Source organism: Netta rufina (genome assembly GCF_964035555.1).
Source record: "Netta rufina genome assembly, chromosome: 1".
Classification (NCBI taxonomy): domain Eukaryota; kingdom Metazoa; phylum Chordata; class Aves; order Anseriformes; family Anatidae; genus Netta; species Netta rufina.
The window spans coordinates 56359781-56383215 of NC_140123.1; the positions used below are offsets into that span (position 1 = coordinate 56359781).

Below are 23435 nucleotides of genomic sequence, written 5' to 3' on the forward strand. Positions count from 1 at the left end.
GCACTCAGCTCATTCAGAGAGAGTTTCTCGATTCAAGCAACATGAGCACTACAGGCATCACAAGAATCATTTGCCATGTGAAGAAAACAAAAGTTGAACTCTATATTCATCGACTGAACCCCTTTTTTATTCTCCTTGATCTCTAGAGCCGCACTTTCCTACTGCAGGTTGGGCCCTCAGCACTTAAACAGAACTGCAATAATTGTCTACGCAGAGGGCAAATGGAAGAAGTAAGGGTTATTTCACCAGAAGTAGGCACCTGAGAATAGAACAGAAGAGAAGAGAATAGAATGGAATAGAACAGAACATCAGGCTTCCTTTCTAACTGGTTGAAAGAAGGAGAACCCTTTAGGGATCTAGTCACCTGCTTTTCACCGATGATAAAGGGAAACTAGCATACTAACTCAGTTGTTGACAAGATACGAACCATCACAAGTGTCTGAGGATCTACTGACATTGGCTTCCTCTCTCATTTTGAGTCAGAGTACTTATTTTGAGTACTTATTTTTTTATTCAGAACAAGAAGTTCTGAAGAACAGGAACAAGTTTTGAAATTGCTTCTAGCACTTTTTTCTTACCCAAGACTTAAAGCTTCAGCAAAGTGGACATTAAGACGTTTAAAATTCATTGCAATAAAAATTGAATGGGCATTTTTTCCTTCTCCCTCCACCCCAAATTATGTCCTTGCAGGTGAGGACAGAGTTAACATTGGAGATGCAGATGTTATAAACTGAAAAGAAAGCCTCCTGAAGGACAGAAGTTATACACCTTTCAATACCAAAACAAAACATGGAAATACAAAATATAATGGCTAAACTAAAGAGGTTTTAGTTGTAACTAAAAAAAATAATCAATGAGGAAACTCTAATTCACATCACATATACAGAACTGAGGGTTTTCAGGGTTGCAATATGAACACAGTTCATGGAGAACGGGGCTTCAAACTTCTTTATATAAGCTTTGCTGAGAATAAAAGGGATCTGTCCTAAATACATGCCTTGAAGATCTTCGACTCTTCAGACTGCTTGCAACGCAAGACTGCTCATCCAGTTTTTGAAATCTGCCTTTTTTATTTTATATAAGGTAGAAAGAAACTAGTCGGCAGGAGGTGAGGATGGAAGGCAAACTAATTGACTGTGATGACAAAATAACAATCAGTCATCCCTAGTAAGCGTGAAAGGGAGAACATTGAACAAAGTCAACTGACTTCACTGAGTTTACTGAAGTGTACTTTCTTCAGGTGAGAGGGTTCTTCTTCCCACAATCAAATTCTGGAGGAGAGAAGCTGGGATGTTTGAGCACAAATAAAGACTATGTTAACACGGAAGTTGGTAGGAAGTATATACAGCAAAGAGACACCAACACAGTGATTCACAAATGCTTTGATAACTTGCAGTGTGAGAAGCAACAGGGAGAAAAGGAAGTTCAAATTATCAAGGACGAGTATAACAATAGCACACTCATACAGCATGAAATTCATAAAAGCCGCATCACAAAAGGAGAAAAGGCAATTTATGTAAAGGAGGAGTTATTCCAATACTCAGTGAGAAAGAAAATGGACATTGCCAAGAAAATAGAAGTGTTCTGTGCCTTTTTGCTTCATTTTTCACAAAGAGGTCAGTTGCAATTAGCTGGCTTACACAACATCAGCAGGAAAGGAGCAAGAATAGAAGCAGAACAGTGAACAACAACAACAACACAGAATTAACAGAGAAGTTAATCTGTTTTAAATTACAGCGATTGATTACATTTACTCCAACAGGTCTTATACACCACAGAGTAATCTCAACTGTTACCTCTGAGACATCATGCAAAATGCATGAAATTCCAGAAGCTTGGAGTTAAAAACAAACAAACAAAAAATCCCATCGTGCCTGCATGTCCACTATTGAAGGGTAAAAGAGATAGGAAAAGTAAAGCTAAAGCATCAAAGCCAAGCTGACAAGTTGAAATTGTCCAGAAAACAAAAAACACCACAAGGTATTTTCTAGATGAGTCTCTAAAAGAAAAGGATATGATTCATTGTTTTCCAAAGACGTATTACAGCTACTTAAATCAAATAAAGTATAGTTTTTGACTTGGAGAGCAAAAAGGACTTTCTGGATGAGAGCAAACCTGTAAACCTCGACTTCAGGAAGGCATGAGAATGCCACTGGAGACAGCGTGAAATAAGCAAGAAATAATAGGGGGTGGATGAAATTATAGAATGGATACAAGTAACCATTGTAAAACTGCACTAAGACTCAAGGCCACTGTGCAAAATAGGAAAATACATTCTGGATTGGTTCTTCCTTTCATCTAGCTCTATTAGGTATTTTTAAAAATTTGGATGATGGAATAAGGAATATTCTGATTAGGTCCAGAACTGCTGCCAGGCTACAATGGCTATGAAACATACTAAGGAGAAGACAGAATTCCTCTGACAAACTGGAGAAATGGTCTTGAAAACCGATAATCAAACGCTATTCAATAGGCACACGTTCAAAGTTGTACAGAAACTGACTTGTGTTGTGAACATTCCAAGTCTCAGATGCCAGAAATGTCTCAGCATGTAAAGTGTAGCCAAGCTTATGTAGGAACCCTCAAATACGGTAAAAATGGTAAAGAACAACAACAACGAAAAAACACAATTCCATAGATACATTCGTTAAAAGATGAGAAACAAGCATCACGATCTCCTTCCCAAAACCATGATCTCAGTTCCTTTATTTTCTTTTGCAGTCTCAAAAAGTCAGGACAGCCATATACAGAACTGTAATATTATGAAAGTTCATCAGTTTGTGATTAAACTTCAAAGAAAGAGAATTTTAATTAAGAAATGTTTTATCTTGTGCTTTTTCCTGGGTCAATATGCACAGACACCCCCCATATCCTCCCTGCAGAAATCTCAGGACTAAACTAGGACTGAAAAACAGATACAAAAGACTGGCATTCAGCAATGTCAAGCAATTTTTTACAGTGATTTGAAAATGTAAAGCACTGCATAAGCGCTAATTATTATTATAAGATACACACATGCCAATAGAAGTAATCAGACTAACAAAGCACATTCCCCTAATACGGCACTGCTTCCCACCAGAAGAATCTTGTGTTAGAAAATGAAACCAATCTTTGGTTGGCACCTGCACCTAGTTGAAGCTGGTATACCATATTGTGAGTGGGCATCGTGCCACTCTGACAGATGGACAAGATTGTAAGCACGCCAAATAAACAGAGTACTTGCCTTTTTTTTTTTTTTTTTTTTTTTTTTTTTTAAGCTGGAAAAACACACTGTTTCTATACCAACAAAAAAGGGTGTTTCAATGACCCCACTTTACGAGTACCTTAAGTCTGAAAGTCAAGGGGATCCAAAGAAATACCTGTGTAAGACATGAAGAAGCCATGAGGGCTCTTCCACTCAGGCTGCTGGACTCAAGTATAAGCACTATGTATGCAGAATTGCTCTAGGAAAGTGTTTTACATTGTGGAGTCAACTGATCCTAAATTTATGAGCAATATGCTTATTGTGTAGATACCCCTCAACTCTGCCTTCCTAGATGCTAATCCTACTTCTTTTAAGAGACCTTATCTTGCAATATCCTAAATCCACAAGTCAATGAATACAAATTCCTAATAAGTTCAGGATATGAAGAAAAATACTACATGTGTAGAGTACCAAGCTTAGTTTTACTTTAAAGTCAAGCTAGCAACAGCAAAAAAAACAATAATTATCAAGTTAGACATTTAGGCATTCAGCATTTCCTCCCTCAAAGCCAACTGAGCATCTTAGGGCCTAACCAGGTGACAACTTGGAGCAGTTCAAGAAGTCACTGAAGCACGTTTGAGTGCATTGCTATAAAGAGCAGGAAGAATTCCCTAGTCTTAGAAGATAAAGTAAGAATCCATTGTCAAAGTTAACTTAAGCCTGAGATCTCCCTGCGTGTCTCCAATTCTCTGAATGTACATACCACTGCAGCGCAGCTCAGCATTTCACTTAATAATGAAACTTCAACAGCAAATGGCATTCCTAAACATCTCCAAGTACCTCAAACTCATTACAAAGAGGCTACAGTAGAGCGATTATCTAACCCCAAATCATACCATCTTGGACAAACAAAATTTAGCGCTAATTCTACAAGAAAGAAAGTTATGGTTTTTCATTTGCCCACTAAAAGAATAAATGGATAGATTTTCCACATGCAACTCCTCCTTCCCAATGTGTTCAAACATGAACAGTTGGGCACACAGTTGAAAAATCAGGGCCCAAATGTTAAACAGTTTAGTCTGGAGAAGAGGAGGCTCAGGGGAGACCTCATTGTTCTCTGCAACTACCTGAAAGGAAGGTGTGGGGAGCTGGGGGTCGGCCTCTTCTCACAGGTAACTAGTGATAGGATAGAGGGAATGGCCTCGAGTTGCACCAGGGGACGTTTAGGTTGGACACGAGGAGACATTTCTTCTCAAAAAGAGCAGTCAGGCATTGGGATGGGTTGCCCAGGGAGGTGGTGGAATCACTGCCCCTGGGGGTGTTCAAGGCAAGGTTGGACATGGTGCTTAGGGACATGGTCTAGTGGGTGACATTGGTGGTGGGGGGTGGTTGGACCAGATGATCTTGGAGGGCTTTTCCAACCTTAATGATTCTGTGATTCTATGGGTAGTAAATACCTTTGACCAATTGCAAAATAGCTAACAAACTCCCCCTCATCTTAACAGTACTGACTTTCACATAGAAGACTTACACATTTCCAAACTAAAGGAAAACCTCCACTATTCACAAAACTCATTGCTACAGTCTGCTTTGCATGTTTCATTATATTAGCAGTGAACTAGCAGATGATTAATGGAAGACTACAAAGAACAGAACAAAACAGAAACACACAACCAAGTACAAAGTCATTTTTAGAAGTCATAGCATATGAGCAAACAGTTGTTCCCCTATTTCAGATCCATGCCAAGTATTACTCACATGAAGCAAATATCATAAACTCAACATTTTACATTACTCAGATCACCAATGCAGTTGGCAAATACATGCAACTGGATCACTGTCAAGGCTGAAGACAAAGGAAGGCAAAATGAATACTCTAGCAGTTTTAGAAGTCCTTATTAATTCCCAGAGATACTGCATTAAAATTCAACAAAGTTAATAACCCACAGTTCCCTTCAGAACATACCTAAACAGTTGTCAGCTCTTGCTGTCTCCAAAGCCTATGCAGTGGATTTGTCCCCACAGATGTGTTTTTAAAACAGCCGGACAGAATGAGAACAACAGATTAGTTCCTTGCAAACATAAATGTTATCCTATCAGAGTTCTGGTAACATTAAAAACTCTATGTTAGAAAAAAGTAACAGAATTTTAGAACTTCAGTAAAACATATTTATAACCTATGTAGTGTGTTAAACGCTGATACTCTTTGGAAAAAAAAAAAAAAAAAAAGATAAAAAAAAAAAAAAGATAAAAGATAAAATGCTACGGATTCTGGCTAAAAGAAACTGTCTGCCCCCAAATCCATCAAAGCCACGAATAAACCACATCAGACAGGCAACCTACAGTATATATTGAGCTTTACAAAAATCATTTTCCTTTGGAAATTTTCCAGTCTGGCAAATTCTACCTTTCTAATCTCCTACTTGTTTTCAGTATTATTTATACTTCCCTCCATTATCCCCCAAATACTCTTCACACATTTTGTGTCCTCAATCTCAAGACAAAAAAAATAATCTTACATTTATTCGTTTATATATCAGGTGAAAACAAACACTAACCAGCCTCTCTTCTATGTCTTTTATCACTGTTAGAGAAGACTTCAAGGATGACAATTCAACAACTGTATCTATCCTAGTGAAACAGATTTCTGGAACACTGCTGGACACAAATCTCACATTGCCTTGCTGCAAGAACAGTCAGGTTCTTTATGAAAGACTTAAGATATCCTATGTATTTAGTAACATTAGGATGCTGCTGGAGACAGAAGAGTTTATGTTACTGAGGACTAACTGTATCTGTACAAATATATACAAATCTAGCAGAACAAAAGGAAATAGGATGGTGTAACAAACTGCTAGATCCCATTTTTCTGGGGGATCCTCAGAAAGCCACTATGTATGATTAGAAACAAAAGCCTAATGCAACAGAACGCACAGAAGGTTTTTTGGTTGTGTTCTCCCCCTCCTTCTTACTAAGACTATTCCACAAAGATAAATTACCATCTCAGTTGGACCTTGAAAGAGATGAAGTAACAACTGCTAGCTTGGACTAGCACTATCAATGTGCCCTGGCAGTACTACAGACTTTCTGAGCCTTGTGGCTAACCACACTTTGCCAGCAGAAGGAAAATAGTTTGAATTCTGAGAGAAGACATGATATTTTTTCTTTGTTACATCTTAACAGACATTGTTTAAGTCTGTTCTTTAAACTGCATGTGCATATTTTTAAAATGCTTGCTCTTCATTGATCCTCAAAGTGAGATCAGCTTACATTTGGGACTAAGATGGTTTCTGCTGTGACTCCCTCAAATCCATACACATCCAAACTCAGCTAAACTCAGATAAAAAGGTCTTTATTCCTTATTCATCCTATTGTTTTTGAATGACTAGAAGAATTGTTAATCAAACAAGGATATTCACACCATCAAAATGGGGACATCCAAGACTAAAGTTTTGCACTTGCTTTAATAGAATAAAACCACCAAAAAGTCATACTTGCCTATAGCTACTTCCTCATACGTGGTTACCTTTTCCTACAGCCTTTATGATACCGACACTACTGTCCATACCAGTGCCTGATGGGTTGGACCAACCTCCCTGCTCAAAAGAAAAAAGAGATCATAAAGATAGAAAGTAAAACTGTTGGTGGTGGTCAGTGGGCTTCAGCATGATACATGGGTACAGCAAAGAACACGCATGCCATTTGGAGGGACTAAGACAAGCTGGTGGAACAGGCTGACAGAGGCCTCGTGAAATTCAAAGACAGCAGCACACAGCAGACCAGCTTGGGGACTGCCTAGGCAGCAGCTCTGCAGAATAGGAGCTGGAGTTCCTGGTTGACAGCAAGTTGAAGAGGAGTCGACAGCGTAGCAATGAAGAAGGTTAAATGTACACAGGGCTATACAACCTGCAGTGTACCCAGGGGGTGAGGGAAAGTTGCTTCTCTGTATTCAGCTCTTGTGAGGCCATGTCAGAAGCACTGTTGTACCCAATTCAAGAAACACATGAATAAGCTGGAAGTCCAGCAAAGAACCCCTAAGATGGTTAGGAGAGTACAAACTAGGAAAAGAAGCTGAGGGAATTGGTTCCCTCATCCTCCTGCCCTAGAGGAGAAGGCTGAGAAGGATCCAATTTCAGTCTTACCATTTGAAGAAAAGTTATAGGGATGACAGAGACAGATTTCTGTGAAGTGCCCAGAGAAAGGAAATGATGCAAGGCCCAGCGAAGTAAAATGCAATTGAACGTAAAGGGAAAAAAAATACTTCTAAAAAATACTTCTCAGGAGGGCTGTTAAACACAGGTTGCCTAGTGAGGCTGTGAATTGCCTTGAAGATTTTTACCACCCACCTGTCTAATGCTTTGAACAACCTGATCTATAAAGTGTCCTTGCTTTAAGTTGTCAGACCAGAGACGACCTCCAAAGTTTTTTTCTGACCTAAGGATCTCTATAATCTATGACAAAAACCTAGGTTGCTCCATTTTTGCAGCTACCCTAAGCAACAAGCCTAGTCTTCCTAAGCTTCTATGCAATGTACCCCCAGAAGGTGACAGAAAATTCCTAAGATAAGCTCCCCCCCTCTCAGTAACCACTGAAATAAGCCTATCTCGTTCCAGTGACTACACAGAAAGAGCATGGAGAAAAGGCTTTTAAGTTGCATGCCCAAGTTAGCTGGTGAAGGTCACAAAGTAGGGAAACTTAAAAATAAAGCTTGAGAATACCCACGTACATAACAGATACAAGGTGAAATGCAGCTGGCTTACGAGACTGGAGATCAAGTTTGTGGGGAAACTGCTGGTAGAGACAATCTCACTTACCTCTCTGTTTACAAATTAAAGGTTTTCACATTTAGGAAGACATGTCTAGGATGAGCAATGAAACCTCCCAGACCTTTCTAAGACAGTTTTCAGACCAGAACCATTCTGACCTGAAAACTTGATGCAAATATCTATTGTGCGGCACACTGCTCATTGGCCTGTAGCAAATCACATAAGGTTCAGAGGGAAGAAATACTCTGAAGCTTGGGCTCCTCCCTTTAGGGTCTGTGCAAGATCTGCTTAGGACCTTATTAGTGCTCTCCACAGTGCTGGATGATGTGTAAGTTTTCATTCTCTCATTTAGAAGATGCCAGATACCTGCAAGAACCTGAAATTGTCACCAAGCTACCAAAAATGAAGCAGCTGTTGGAAGAGACACAATTATGTAACTTGGATACAAATTCTTCAGTACAAAGTCGAAACTGCTTTCAAAAGTCACTGAGGAAAAATCAAGTACTGAAGGTGACAGTAAACATTGAAAACTGATCTGAAGGACAAAAGACACAATTATGCTGGCAGACCATAGTTCTCCATAGCAAATCTGCTTAACAGACACAGTTCTGATACTATTATGAGATAGCATCCAATGAAAAAAAAAACAACAATAACAACAAACAAAACCTACGTGCTGCTTAGTATCTTGACTTCATAACATTTTCTTTTTTCTGTATCAATGACAAGAACTTTAGTACAACACTTTTAAAATTACACTGACTTCTAAAAGCTATCAGACTAGCCTTTGCAAGTTTTAAAAGCACTCAGAATATCCCTTACCAGAGTATACATCACATTCTTAATCATTCCTGAGATGTCTTCCATATCAAAAGAAACACAGATTCCTTTTTGAGTCTCCAGTAGTCCTCCTAACAACTTGGCTCTTGAGTTGTTCAAACAAGGATAATTACCCCAGCCTACCTCTATCAACAAACTGGAAAGCACATAGCCAATATTTTGTCTAATTCAATTTGGTGCTGACAGAAGAAACATCCAAAGCACAATCATAGCCAGTAAAATAGGTGAAAAAAGAACTAATGAGTAAGCAAGGTCCCAAGGCCAATTTTCATCAAGACATTACTAGCTCAGTTGACAGAATGGAAACAGTTGGAAAAAATAATCAGAAGTGAACAGGAATTACTACAAATGTAATTTGAAGTGACCAAGTTTAACCTAAACTTATGATATCAAGTGCAGAAATAAGCACAGTAGTTCTAAACGTGCTAAGCTCAATTAGCAGGAGTTATTCACAACATCTTAGAGCTCTCTGTGCACCAACTCACCCCCCTCAGGCTACACTAAGCTCTGCATTTCTGTGACTGTGTTGTTAATCTAAATAATTGCCAACTGTGGTTAAACATCGTAGGCCATGCCTATTGAACCGATATCACACAAGCTCTTCACAGCGCAGTTCTTCATGGGTTCACCAAATGATTCCACTATTTCCTGTGGTAGAACACATTCAGATACCAGACTGCATATTCTGTACAGGTTCTCCTAATTGTGAATTGTGAATTGATGTATTCTGTACTTATTTAATAGACTCCCACGATAATTTCTCCACAACAGTATTTCAACTGCCAAGCTGCATTCAGATCAAATAATACAACAGATCTAAAAGCTCATTTGAAAAAACATCTAAGAAAGAACTTTCCATGTAAAAATAATACTGTTACCTTACAAAAACTCTATGAATAATACTATATTCAACATGTATATGCCAGCACTTGCATATTGCAGGGATTTAGAGGGCTTACTCATACCAGTAAATCTTTCTGTTTATTAAAAAAATTACTCGTAAGGTTTCTAAAATTCATTCCCATTTAGGCCATCCCAACACAATGGCATAAAGTATATTAAAACATTTAAGAAAATAAATTCACGGGTCTGATTTCTTTCTAAAATACTTATTAAAATATTTATTTATGTTTCTAAACAACAAACCATTTCACAAATAAGCCTAGTACAAAACCTATTTTTCTTAAAATAAATTCATAGTGTTTAACAGGAATTAAGGACAACATTCCCTTCTAGCTCTTCTAAAATTAAATACCTGCTAGAGCAGATTTCTTTATATTTTCAGATTGTATAAACATTAATAGATTCAATCCACAACAGTTGACATTTTCGGTTTTGCTACACTTAAATGAAATGTATGAATACAGATAAAATTTACAGTACAAAATTAAAGGTGCAAACATAATGCTTACTTTCTCTGAATGCTTTACAGTAGCCAAGGAATGACAACAGAAAGAACAGGGCACATAGTAAGTCTGCTCTGCCAACAATCCCTGCAACCTTAAAAAGAAAAAGAAAAAAATCACTATTACCAGATTTTATTCTCAGAAAATCTGAGGTTAAGATACACATATACATATATATGCACAATGTGAATGCATACAATTATCACTGTAGTTTTTTTTTTTTTATTATTGCTTAGAAATAGATGGGTAAAGAATTTAGCTTTAATTTATGAAAAAACTGCTATTTTAAGAAACAAGAAAGGACTATTTAAGAAAATGTAGACTCTGTCCCATTTCATCAGATTTTTGGGTTACATTGCCTTTCAGTAGAATTCTTTGCAAACATTCCAAATCCCTGCAAAATTGAGAACTCTGTTGAAATACAAATCAAGACTGTCTACTTTCAGAATATAAGGCAGCCTTCAAATTGCAGTCTAAACACTCAGAATGAACAAATAACTTCTAGCCTGCTGAAAGGCCTCCCTCCACCATTTTTTTTTATTTTTGTGTTATATTACTTGATTACATGAGAGCTATCTCCAACTGCATCTTGCTCTAACAGAAGCTGTAGTAACATAAGAAAATCAGAAGCTCATTCTGGGACCTCTGTATTCTGGATCTGTGCCCAACTATTTAAATCAAGAGCATTCTCAGGACCATCAAGAAGCATTGGTTCAAGCCATTAAACTGTTGTCAGTCTTGGTTTACTTACTGAGGCTCTGAGTTCCATGTTTCCTGGAGAAGCTGTACACAGAGGCCTTTCGGAAGCAAAGCAAGACAGCTACAGTTTTTTTGTTTGTAATGATTCAGGCACAGAAGCAGAAACTTTGGTTCTTGTGAGCAAGAGAAGTAAGTAAAAAGGGAAACTGTATCTTCACTTAGTTTAAAAGCACCTGCTAACCCTCCTTTCAGAAAAGGTGTTTTTTTTGTTTGTTTGTTTGTTTTTTGGTCAGTGTGACATGAGGGAACAGATATTTCTAAAGAGCTTCAGAGGGTGAAAGTAAAATGTAGAGATATGTGAGTAGGATTAAATCCACAGAAGCAGCTCTTTCCTGCTTTACCCTCCGCCTCAGCTGAGTGCCATAAAGGAGAAACTCCTGTATATCTAAACCGAGTTTGGAAAAACTTCTTCATTTATCCAGATAACTTCTCTGTTTCTTCTACATTGTAGAGGAGTTATAATAATCAGTTAAATACCTATGAAGTACTTTGGAAGGTGACAATAATGACGTGCCATTCTGTTTCAGAAGCTGCTCTCTACTAAGGAGATAAAAGTGAAGGCGAGATGAGGCAATTTTGAAAATAAATGCTAACTTGTTATAAAAAAGATTAAGGGGCTAATAACACACATATGGTCTCAGATGACTTCAAATGTACAATATTCTCATCTCAGATACAGAATCAGGCGCATAATCACTGCTAACAGGTAAACAGAAAAATACAGTTTTAAATTATCATCAGGCATAGTCTTATGTCTTTCATCCATCAAATGTTACACAGAATAAACATCTCTTAAAATAGAGAACGGTGCCACAGCAGTGTTTACTTGTATGTAGAAAAATGAAAATGACAGATGTTTTTATTACATAGCTTCTGAATGCACTTAACTTTTCAAGATCTGTTGTACATGACAGTTTGTTTTGTGCTGCACACACCAAAAACTAAAGCAGCAAACAGACAGATTCCTCACAATTCTGTGTCAAAATATGTCATCTCATTTCAAAACCAGAATGTCACGGCACCTAAAATGATGAGGAATGCTCTCTGAGAAGATGCTGCCTGACATGCATTCATGCTAGAACCATAGCAGTATCATGATTGTTATCGTGCAACAAGATTTATCATTCACCGTGTAAATGATTACAAGCCTCTGTCAGCTCCTGGATCTTAGAAGAGACGCGTTACCTAAGCATGCTACTTTTTCCTCTTTTTCCAATGTCTTCCCAAAGTGTATACAAGTCTTCAAAGCTCACATAGCAGACAGACCACATCACTTGTGATTTATTTGACAAGACCAAGGTCTTAACAACAAACTGCCTTCTGACTTAAATACAGTTTTAGAGCCAAATGGAATGAAAAATAAAATTATGGATATTAATAAAAGAGTCAATAGCAAGACTACGGATAAGACTCAAGAGAGATTACACTTTGTATGTCAAAGCATCAAAAGCACCAAGGACTTGTTTTACTTCATTTTGACATCTAAAACTGGTTTTGGAGAACACATACCACGAGCCCGTCTGACTAACATAAGGTGCTCTAACAAAGAAGCTATTCTGCAGGCAAGCAAACACCAGAGAACAAATTGCAGGGTGTTTTAGCTACACTGTCAAATAAAGTGAGGTTAAACCTCAGAATTTGCAAATACAGAGCTTGCACTATCTCTAGGTGTTCGGTATGTGCAATATCCCTAGTTAGCTGAGAGGCTAACTTTCTGTAACCTCTTCCCCATCAATTATGTACAAAGGGAATGAAAAAGGGCTAAAATACCCATGGCATATTGTCAGTGAAAAATCAGTGCCACATATGTAGAAAAAGGTACACTGAGAATTTAGCGTTCATTTCTAGTATTAGAAATGAGTACTCTTCCAGTAGCTTAGCCTCTCCAAACTCAAAAAACAAAACATCCTGCATTGCTATTATTCTATATGTCATGTACTCATATCTATAAGACATGAAGCAATCAAGAACCAAATCCAGCAACTCCACCAGCATAACGCCATAAGACTTTCTTAACTATGAGTGCAAAGGAGCTTTTTAAGAAAACCTTTTCCTCTTCACTATAATTTCCACACAACGACTTTGATCTTTGGTCAGCTATTTTAATTGGCTGCTACGCACATGCCATATTTCTATTCAGGTTCTTTACAGCTTCAGCTTCCAGCCACTGTTATGCTTTTGTCTGCACTATTAAAGGGCCCACTACTATCAGATTTCTGCTCCTCATGTACGCAATTAGAGGCTGTAATTAAAAAAAAAAAAAAAAGTCCTTTAATCTTCTCCTTCATATTAAAAATATAAACCCATGGAAATTGATCTCTCATGACATGGGTTGATTTCCAATCCTTTAATCATTTTCACAGCTCTTCCGAGCCCTCTCCATTTTCTCCCAGCATTCTCCTTGCAGCATGGATTCAAAACTGGATAAAGCATTCTACTAGTCACATACAGAGTTTGTATAATACTCCTAGTCCAATTTTCTAACTCCCTGCTCTTTATCAAAGCAAATGGGATTGAAAAGTGGTTAACCATTTGCATTCAGTTTATCTTCCATTCTCCGTGGCTGCTCATGTACTGAATTCTTAACAAAGTAATTAGGAAAACCGTGTAGTTTACAGCTATCCTTCTTTAGTTATTGTACCTAAATGATTTAATTTATCTTCCTTAATAAGGTCCAGCCCTGTGGAATTACAAGGTTTTGGAAGCACTAACTATAATATTTGATTGTTCTAATATGACATTCTAATAAGACAAGTACCAAGAGAAGCATTAAGAATATATATAAGCAACATGTAGAGTAAAAGGCTATGTCAGAACTAATTAGCCAAGATAATCAAGAACTTCTGAAGATATGAATTTTAAGAGTTAAGTATTCATTACTTACACATTCGGTGTGTACTGGATGTACAGCAAACAGCAAAGCAGCTAGAAGAGATGTCTTTGGAGCCAGGTTTAGCCTTCTTCCTTTATTAGTGAATTGCAGCCCACCCAATAATATAGAGAACACATCAACCATCAGCACGGAGATAATACAATGCAGTATTATATTGATGACATGGAAACCAACTGGGTAGAAGCCTCCAGCAAAAAGGTAATTAATTCTGTATACAAACAAAAGCATTAAGGTTAAGAATTGCATAAATGATTAGAGATAGGCAAACAGAAAATCCAACCAAACTTGATTAAAAGATTATGTTAGAAGCAAACAAACGACAAAGAACCCCAAAGGCTGAAAAATAAAAGCAAACCCCAGCACGCATAGTATTACCACTTCACCACCACAGCAGGCTAGAAACACCATCCTGATTTTACTCAGATATATTCACATGAGATACCATATTTAACATAATACCTATCGTCTCCAAAGACATATGTTAATACTGCTGTATTAATCATACGTATGGTAAGTTAGATCTGGCTTTTGGCCAGCAACATAACTTCAATGTTGTAATGCAATAGTGTGCCTCAAATAAACAACCCAGTCTACTAGGGCATACTTTGGGCTTAAGAGACACTGTGTCCACAAGCAACTTTATGGAATTTTAAATAGATCCATGTAGTAAGGGAACTGATATGCACAGCAACAGATTTCCACTGATATTCTAGGAGAAGAAATGTCCTCACATTTGGACTGATGATGTGGAAACCAACTGGGTACAATCCAGCATCAATCCAGAAAGTAGTCAGATAGCAAGCCTTAGTAACTGATTTGTGAGACTGGCTAGAGACAGGTGTCATGCAAGTATCTGAACCAGAAAGAAGTGTAAATAAAAATTCAGTCTAAGACCCTATTCAGGATAGGAACTTTGAGACAAAATGCAGAGGAAGAAGCATCTTGTTATTTTTGTGTGCTTTTATCACTAGGTGAGATATATAGACACCTAGGTAGGGTAGTGGATTTTATATACTTAATTTGGCAAGTCTGCATCTGACTCAGTGAAATCTATTAAAAATACCTAACTTATTGTAAACGTGACACACATAAAAGTTAGACCTGAGGGGATTAAGAAAGCTAATACTTGTAAAAATAACATTTCATGGACCATCTCCACATGCTTGTCTGCATTTTTGAATATAGCACTGACTGTAACCCAGTTCTCTCTTTAAAGTAACCAGAATATTACTGAGGATGGAATATACCACAGAGACCTTGAAAAGAAAGGAAAGCATGTGCTGTGTAATGCACTGAAAGCTTTACTAGGTTTAAGACACTAACACATGCTCTTCAGCCATACATCTTCCTCTGTGACAATGCGAAGAAACTCCAACAAGACTGTGAAATCCATTATGCTAAGTACTTAAAACACTAACACTGAGCTTGAGTCAAAACTTTTCCTTGAATCTGAGGAGAAAGTGCAGGAATACTTATTCCCCAATCACTTAGTCTCTGCCTTAGTCTGGACACAATTGCATAAGCAGTGCCAGCTCCACATTCTGTAGCAGCGGGTCCCACAACAGAGGGCTGTACGGGGAAAGTAAAGAAGCTTATGGCCAAGTTCTCAAATGTTCTCTGTGTTACTGTGCCCAGTTGCTACATGATCTTTGTACAAGGATTTGGGCAAGCAGTAGACATTAGCTAAGTATCTTTTTCTCAGACACTCACTTCAAGCTAAAATATCTGGGGGAAAACTATTCAGTAACCCAGTAGCAACAGACCACATTGCATTGATACTATTTATATAAAAGAGAATTATTCAACAGGCCACTAGCAAAGCAGAGAACAGAAAAAAACAACAGCACCACAAGTGGCAGCATGACTAAGCAGAGGCAACGTACATCTAATTCCTTGATGATGTGACCTCATCAATATGTGACCTCAACTATATTGCTCCTAGTACCAAGTAAACAAAACGTAATTTATAAAAGGAAATACAAAAAGTCAAAATAACACATACTTCGAGAAAGAAACAATTTGAAAATTAAAACTCAATTTGAGATTAAGGTAATCAGTGTCAGGAAAGGCAGCCAACTCCCTCCAGACACGCTGTGTCTCCCCTTTTCCCCCTCTTTCCCTTTTCTTGTTTCCTCCTCCCCAAAATCAATCAAGCCAATATGTGTTAAAAAACTTCAGACCTGGAGCTAAATGACAAGTCTCACCTGAAAGTCAGGACAGTCAGTGGTCGATACGACTTATGACTGGTATTGCTGCTGAGTTTGCTGCCCCAAAAGTCATGATGCCACAGGTCACCAAGCGGGGTTTCTGCCCTGAGGTCCTGAAACAAGACATCAGATTCTTAACATTTCAGTTTGGTTCAAAGCAGCCATAGCACAAACAAGTTATAGCTAAAACAAGTTCATGTTACCACAGACATAAGCGTGTTTTGTTGGCTCACTACTGACATTGATGAGGCACCCTAGTTTTCAGCGAAGGTCAAATTTTGGATGCCTGTCATCATGAAGGTCATGATGCTTGGATTCTGTAGGTAGGCATAACTACATAAATACTCATAGTTCTACTAAATTTCATATCAGTTGATCATTTGGTGCAATTATTGAGATATAATGCACATAAAAGAACACAATATTTTTGTAAAACATCTTTGATTTTAGGGCTAGGTTATCTTTCAAAAGAGGCCAAATACAAACTGTCACAAATAGCCATTTTTCTCCCAGTGTCAGAAGGTCAACTATTAGTGAAAGCAAGAAAGCAAGGAGACTAAATATAGAAAACAACAATTAGCCCTTTCTGAAGCCTTACTTTGCACAGAACACTATTCAAATAGTTTTTTTATTTTTATTTTTTAAATCCTTAATACAAGAAAGCAAGAAGCAAATTCTTCTGCATACTGTTCTAAAAGATTAATAGCAGAAGATTAAAAAATGGAATGAATTATGTTAATATGGGGTGGGGTCAGGGCCTATAATAAAAACAAACCCATAACATTGCAAAGGATAAGTATACTCTTTCCTTTTATCTTCAAACTATGCTGATAATGGAAAAATCCAAATAACCTGGCTATTGAATGGAAAACATACACTTTAGAGAGGAAAAAAAATAAGGAAGCCACCTTTTGAAAGAAATTGATTTTGTAGCATCTTCAGTTTTCTTTGAGAGCAATCTGGGAAGCTCGATCTAACATATTTATCTTCTACCCACCCCTTATTCTCTTGCTTCCCTGGGGAAAATTCTAATAAGTACCAATTCATACTAGAGCAAACGCAAAGGTTAAATACACTTAAGGCGGAATCTATGAACAAAATTGTACCAGCTAATGAACAGCTTTCGTATGAGTGCTGGTATTATACCTGTATTCAGACCCAAGTTAGTCTATCCCCACCTTCTCTCCCTATTTTTTTTTCTTAAACAGACCAACAAATCAAAACAGTCCAAACAAGCAATCCAAACAACAGTAAGCAGGTAAATCAGGTTATTGAAGCCATGACAAGGCTTACAAAGCCTGGTGTGATACGTCTCACTTATTCTACATTTCCATCTCTATAGAAGACTGCCCCAAGGTGCAAAACTTCTTTAGTCCCTCACAGATGTTTGCATTGTTGAGTGACAGCTAAGAATTTCTTAGGTATTTTTGCTCCCAGGACTGCAATTTTGGCCTTCAGCACCTAAATTCCTGTTCCATTCCTCACTGGTATGGACAAACCCTAAAGATGATAATCTGACTCTCAGGGAAGGAGTGAACCTCATCAGCAGTCCACTAAATCAATCAACATGGCCTGCTTTTACAGGGGCAAGCTGGGACTGGGTTGTATTGCAGCCTTTGTACTCTGCAAGGGGGATTTGTTGGTGGCAGTGAAGCCCTCCAACTGTTGCTCCAGCCAGCAGCACTGTTCCTTATGCATGTTTACCTAAGAAATGGACTATGAAAGAAACTTTATTCTTCTTTTTTTTTAAGGAACTAGCACAATTTTAAAAGTATGTTCTCTATGTCACAGATAACCATAATAACATGAGATTGGAAATATTCGAGATGAGTAAGGCTAGATTTCCCGCTCATCTTCAATCAGCCTTCTTTTGTCTTCAACAGGCAGGATACAGGAAATGCTGAATACCTGGAAGGATTTAGTGATTAGATTATACTTCCTTATGATCCAGAAATCTTCAGTCACGTATCTTGTTGCCCAGAGGTTGTGGGTGTCCCATCCCTAGAGGTGTTCAAGGCCAGGCTAGATGAGGCCCTGGGCAACCCAGTCTGGTGGAAGACACCCCTGCCTATGGCAGGGGGGTTGGAATTGGATGGTCTTTCAGGTAGGTCCCTTCCAACCAGAGCCTTTCTATGATTCTATCATTGTTCATATACCTAAGTTTTCTTAGAGAAAGTTATTTACATCAATTTTGCCACACAGTGGACTTACTCTAAAAATGAAATTGTTTGCTCTAAGAGTCACAACTGTTTAAAAGTTAAGTATGCTTTTCCCATACATACATATGAAAGTACAAAGCAAATAATCTCTAAAGATTTGATAGCAGCAGCCTTCACAAGGCAGGGTTCAATACCTGAAGAAAGGTCAGGTTTTTCTATATGAAGGCTTATGCAAAAAGACACATCGTGTCTGAAGTTTGTCCTAATACAGCTGTTTGATTTGCCAAGCAAGCAAATACATTGCTTAATATAATAGGGTGCTAAAAGGTTGCTTAAAGAGCTGGCTGACGTCATCGTGGGACCTCTCTCAATTATTTTTCAACGATCTTGGCTATCTGTAGAGGTCCCAGTAGAATGGAAGCTGGCAAATGTTGTGCCAATTTTCAAGAAGGGTAAGAAAGAAGACCCTAGCAATTACAGGCCTGTCAGTCTCACGTCAGTGCCTGGTAAAATTATGGAGAAGATGATCCTTGAAGTTATTGAAGTACACCTGGGGGACAATGTGGTCACTGGTCCCAGCCAACATGGGTTCATGAGGGGTAGGTCCTCCCTAACAAATTTGATTTCCTTTTATGATAAGATCACCCACCTAGTCAACCAAGGGAAACCAGCTGATGTGATCTTCTTGTACATCAGCAAGGCTTTTGACACAGTTTCCCATAGGATCCTACTGGACAAAATGTCCAGCACACAACTTAACAAAAACATCATACAATGGATGAGCAATTGGCTGACAGGCAGGGCTCAAAGGGTTGTGGTAAATGGGGCCACATCTGGCTGGCGGATGGTCACTAGTGGGGTCCCTCAAGTCTCCATTTTAGGGCCAGTCCCCTTCAATGTTTTTATAAATGAGTTGGATGTAGGACTAGGAGTTCTGAGCAAATTTGCCAATGACACCAAACTTGGAGGAATTGTAGACTTGGATGAGGGTGGAAGGGCCTTGCAGATAGACCTGGGCGATCACCAACTGCATGAAGTTTAACAAAAGCAAGCGCCGGGTCCTGCACCTGGGACGGGGAAACCCTGGCTATACGTACAGACTGGGCGATGAGACGCTGTAGAGCAGCCTAGAAGAGAGGGATCTGGGGGTGGTAGTTGACAGCAAGTTGAATATGAGCCAGCAGTGTGCCCTGGCAGCCAGGAGGGCCAACCATATCCTGGGGTGCATCAAGTACAGCATTGCTAGTTGGTTGAGGGAAGTGATTGTCCCACTCTACTTTGTGCTGGTGTGGCCTCACCTCAAGTACTGTGTGCAGTTATGGGCACCACGGTACAAGGACATTAAACTGCCAGAGAGTATCCAAAGGAGGGCGACAAAGATGGTGAAGGGCCATGAGGGAAAGATGTATAATGAGCAGCTGAGGGCACTGGGCCTGTTCAGCCTGGAGAAGAGGAGGCTGAGGGGGGACCTCATTGGGGTCTGCAGCATCCTGGCAAGGGGGAGTGGAGAGGCAGGTGACCTATTCTCTGTAATCACCAGTGATAGCACCTGCAGGAATGGTGTTAAGCTGAGGCAGGGGAAGTTTAGGCTGGACATCAGGAAGAGTTTCTTCACCGAGAGTGGTTGCACACTGGAACAGGCTCCCCAGTGAAGTAGTCACTGCACCAAGCCTGTCTGAATTTAAGAAGCGATTGGACTGTGCACATGGTCTGAAGTTTTGGGTAGACCTGTGCAGTGCCAGGAGTTGGACTTGATGATCCTTATGGGTCCCTCCCAACTCAGGATATTCTATGATTCTATAAATGAAGACAAAAAAACACAGCTGTGTACTAGTTAAAATAACAAGAAAACTTGGAAACAGCCTCGTACCCCATTTATTGGGTTTATTATCTAATATCAGACAGTTCTACAACATGGTGGAACATTCCTGCCTTTGCTACATGCTCTTTCTCACAGTTAAATGCTCATCGTCTCTGCATTTTTCTTGTGGATTTTTTATTTCCCTATACTTATTTGACCTGTATTAAAATGGTACTGTCAACAAAATCTCATTTAGTTTCCATGGGATATTGGAAGATTTTGATAATGAAAAAATAGAGTAAGCCTCACAATTTTTTCAATATACAGACTAGGTAAGAATTAATCTATTTAAGCAATTGGATGAATTTCTCAGCTTTGCCAACAGCTATAATCCTGATGCAGGCTGTTGTGTTGCTTAGATAAACTGAAACACTTCAAAACTTAAAAAGTGGAAGAAATGGAGAAAGATGACAAGTGTGGAAATTCTACAAGAATAAACCTGCCTTGTTTCACCATCAGTCTTTTGTTTGTTCTTTTAGGAAATTAAAATATTATAATTGTGTCCCAAAATGAAACATTCCCAGGAGCTGTGTAATTTAAAATAAAATGCCAAAAATAAAATCACTGTAGGTTGTTAATTTGTTGATAGTATTCTTGTAGGAGCTTTGAGATTTATTTCCAATTTGACAGATGTATTTTCCCCCATCCATTTATAACTCAAGGCACGAAGACTTACACAATCAAAATATAAATTTGTCTGAGTAAACAGTAATTCCGTGAAGTTCTTAAATGTACATTGCAGTTAAGTTGCCTCTAAATTTTGTGCAAGGTCAAAAAACATGAATTGTATTCTTCTAGATAGATGTACGAGTCTCTGTAAATTATCCTCCCTCTACTCCCATAGCATCAGGAAAACAGAATCAACAGATGAGGATGACTCATTTTAGTCTGCGCTTCTCTTTTCAAACCTGTCACAAGTACCTTCCAGAACAGCGTAAGAGCTGCTGTGCAACACCATGACCCACTCATGACCACAGGCCCACTAATTGCTACATGTAACTGTATGAAGGGTCTCAGCGATTGAAGACACTCAGCTTCTCACAGTAAAAGTGAAGCTTGTAACTAGAGGTTTGTTTGGGTTGTATGTTAATTTCTAAGTATTTCAAGAATTGTTTGTTGCATGTACGATCAGTTTAAAGAAGAGCACAAAAATATTCTGCCTCTATTTCAAAAAATACTGCCATCACAGGAATATTAACTGCAGAAGGAGCACAGGAAAACACAGCTTTCCTTGCTCTTATAACATTTTTATGGTATAAACCACAGCTGGAGAACCCCTGCACCCTACAGCCACTTAGTGATCTCGCAACCAGTTTATTCATACAGTTTATTCATCTGTCACTGTGAGGGAATAATGAAAATATCTCTTATTACTATCAATGGATATTAGAAAATCTACAGCCTAACTCTTAGAAATGAGCATAAAATTAGATCTGTAGGCAGTCTTGAAATGCAGGTACCCAGTGAATAAGTGTTATTAAGCATCACATCCAAATTCACTGCAACCCTGGATGCTTTCTTATGTCCATTTGGTGTAACAAAAAAGGGGAGAAAAATAAAACTGTTTAATTTCTTCCCTCTTTTGTTTATGCATTAGAACCCAGGTCAAGTTATTCAAATATCTTTAGGTATACGATTTTTTTTAATGAGCTTACTCATGCTTCTGGTTTTTCTGTGGAACACTTCTGGACAGTTTGTTTGTCAACTGTAAACAAGGCTTACTTAAAAAAAAAAAAAACACAAACAAAAATAAAGTTCAAAAAAAAGAATATCAGAAGGAAGTTCTCCACTAGGATGAATATTTGAATATTTTGGGCCTACTTAAACTGTTGTCATTATTTCTTTTCCTATTGTCACTTAAATCAAATGGAAAGAAAACAACAAAACAAAAGAGACAAACCTTATTATTGATGATGGCTTCAGAATCATCAAAGACAAAATCTCCATCATAACTGTTAGCAAAACAGAGGAAGGAAATTAATGCCACAACGATTTTAGCCCAGTGTGACGGAAGGAGAACCCATGATATGTCATGGTCCAGATTAGGTTCTGCTTGTGCCATTCTGTGAAACGCTTGTTCCAATTTGGGAGCTTCAGCATTATGTTGGTTGCAAATCTGAAAGAAATATACAGAAATGCACAGTTTTACATTTGACTACAAAAATAATAATAAAATGGGAGGTGGTAATAAGAAAATTAAATTTCTATCAACCAAATATCTTTATTTCACAGTGTTTCGTAATACCAGAACATACCAAAACACAATTTTATACTTCAAATTTGGAAGAAGGACACAATTTCTCACGGTCCATGCACAGAGATAGAAGCCAAGAAATTCTGAGATTCCAAGCCACAGCTCTGGCACAGATAAATCCTAAAATGTTGAGCAAGTCACTTTTATCTGTTTCTTGCTATTCTTTTCAAGTGCAACATATAGGGCATAACAGGGACTGCGGAGCATTTATAAAATTCTTAAGAGAATGATAAGCACTGTAATTTCCTTACAGGGAGTGGAAAAAAAAACAAACACAAACCATAAGCAATTGCAAAAAGAACTCAACTCAAGCCAAGTCCATTGAGTTAAGTGATCTAGTCTTACATACAGTCCATACTGGGAATACATACAGACACTGGGCCCTAAATCTCAACAATTCAAACAATGAGACAAGTATCATACAATTAGGGCTCAAAGGAGCGTTCACTACATCATTCTGCACACCTCCAGTGCAGCACAGGCTTAGTTCCACCACTGTCATCACACGCATGTAGTTGTTGAGGTAGATGAGAGCGACCACACAATCCGACAGCACTGAGCAGTGTATCAGCATGAAGGTACCAAGACTGGAAGTTTACCCACGAGCCACCTTTACTCGGCAGGGTGTCGTCTGATGCTCCAAAGCCAGCCCTCTGCCTGGGCAGCTATGCTGCCTCTGCTTCGCTGCTGCTCCCACAGTACTGAGAGGGGTTTTATTACCGAGTGCTGCTGTAAATGGCAGGGGGGGAGGTTACAAATGGGAAGCTACAGTAATAACAGGAGTATGTGAAGTTTGTGACAAGCACATACCGGAGCCCAGCCTCACAATTCCTAGAGTCCAAACCTTAACTTAGAAACTTTCTTCTTATTTGCTGGCTCTTTTATACCGACTTTACTGCTGCACACCTGAACACATCGCACTTAACCAAGGAAAACGCTCCAGCTCTCCGGCTTTCCGAACGGACTCGACCATTAGGGCTGCAAAGACAATCGCTTGGCAGCTCGCTGCCCCCCCCACGCCCATGCCCCCGTGCAGGCTGTACTCCCCGTGCCACCAGCGGCCCTTCTCGCTGCCAGGACCAGCAGCAGCGCTCCGCAGCTCGGCG

At 38.7% G+C, this 23435-nt stretch overlaps 1 protein-coding gene across 1 annotated transcript in view; it reads right to left on the reverse strand.

Annotated features, from left to right (window-relative positions):
* The window catches only part of TMTC4 (transmembrane O-mannosyltransferase targeting cadherins 4), a 51027-nt gene extending 28152 nt beyond the window's left edge, over positions 1–22875 (reverse strand). Inside the window, exons 1-5 of the mRNA XM_084296300.1 lie at positions 22795–22875; positions 21976–22191; positions 16053–16168; positions 13840–14056; positions 10203–10290 (exon numbers count right to left, since the gene is read on the reverse strand). Of these exons, the coding sequence (XP_084152426.1) occupies positions 10203–10290; positions 13840–14056; positions 16053–16168; positions 21976–22137 (583 nt within the window). The 5' untranslated portion in view covers positions 22138–22191; positions 22795–22875. The remainder of the gene's footprint in view (positions 1–10202; positions 10291–13839; positions 14057–16052; positions 16169–21975; positions 22192–22794) is intronic.
* Positions 22876–23435: the final 560 nt, after the last annotated feature.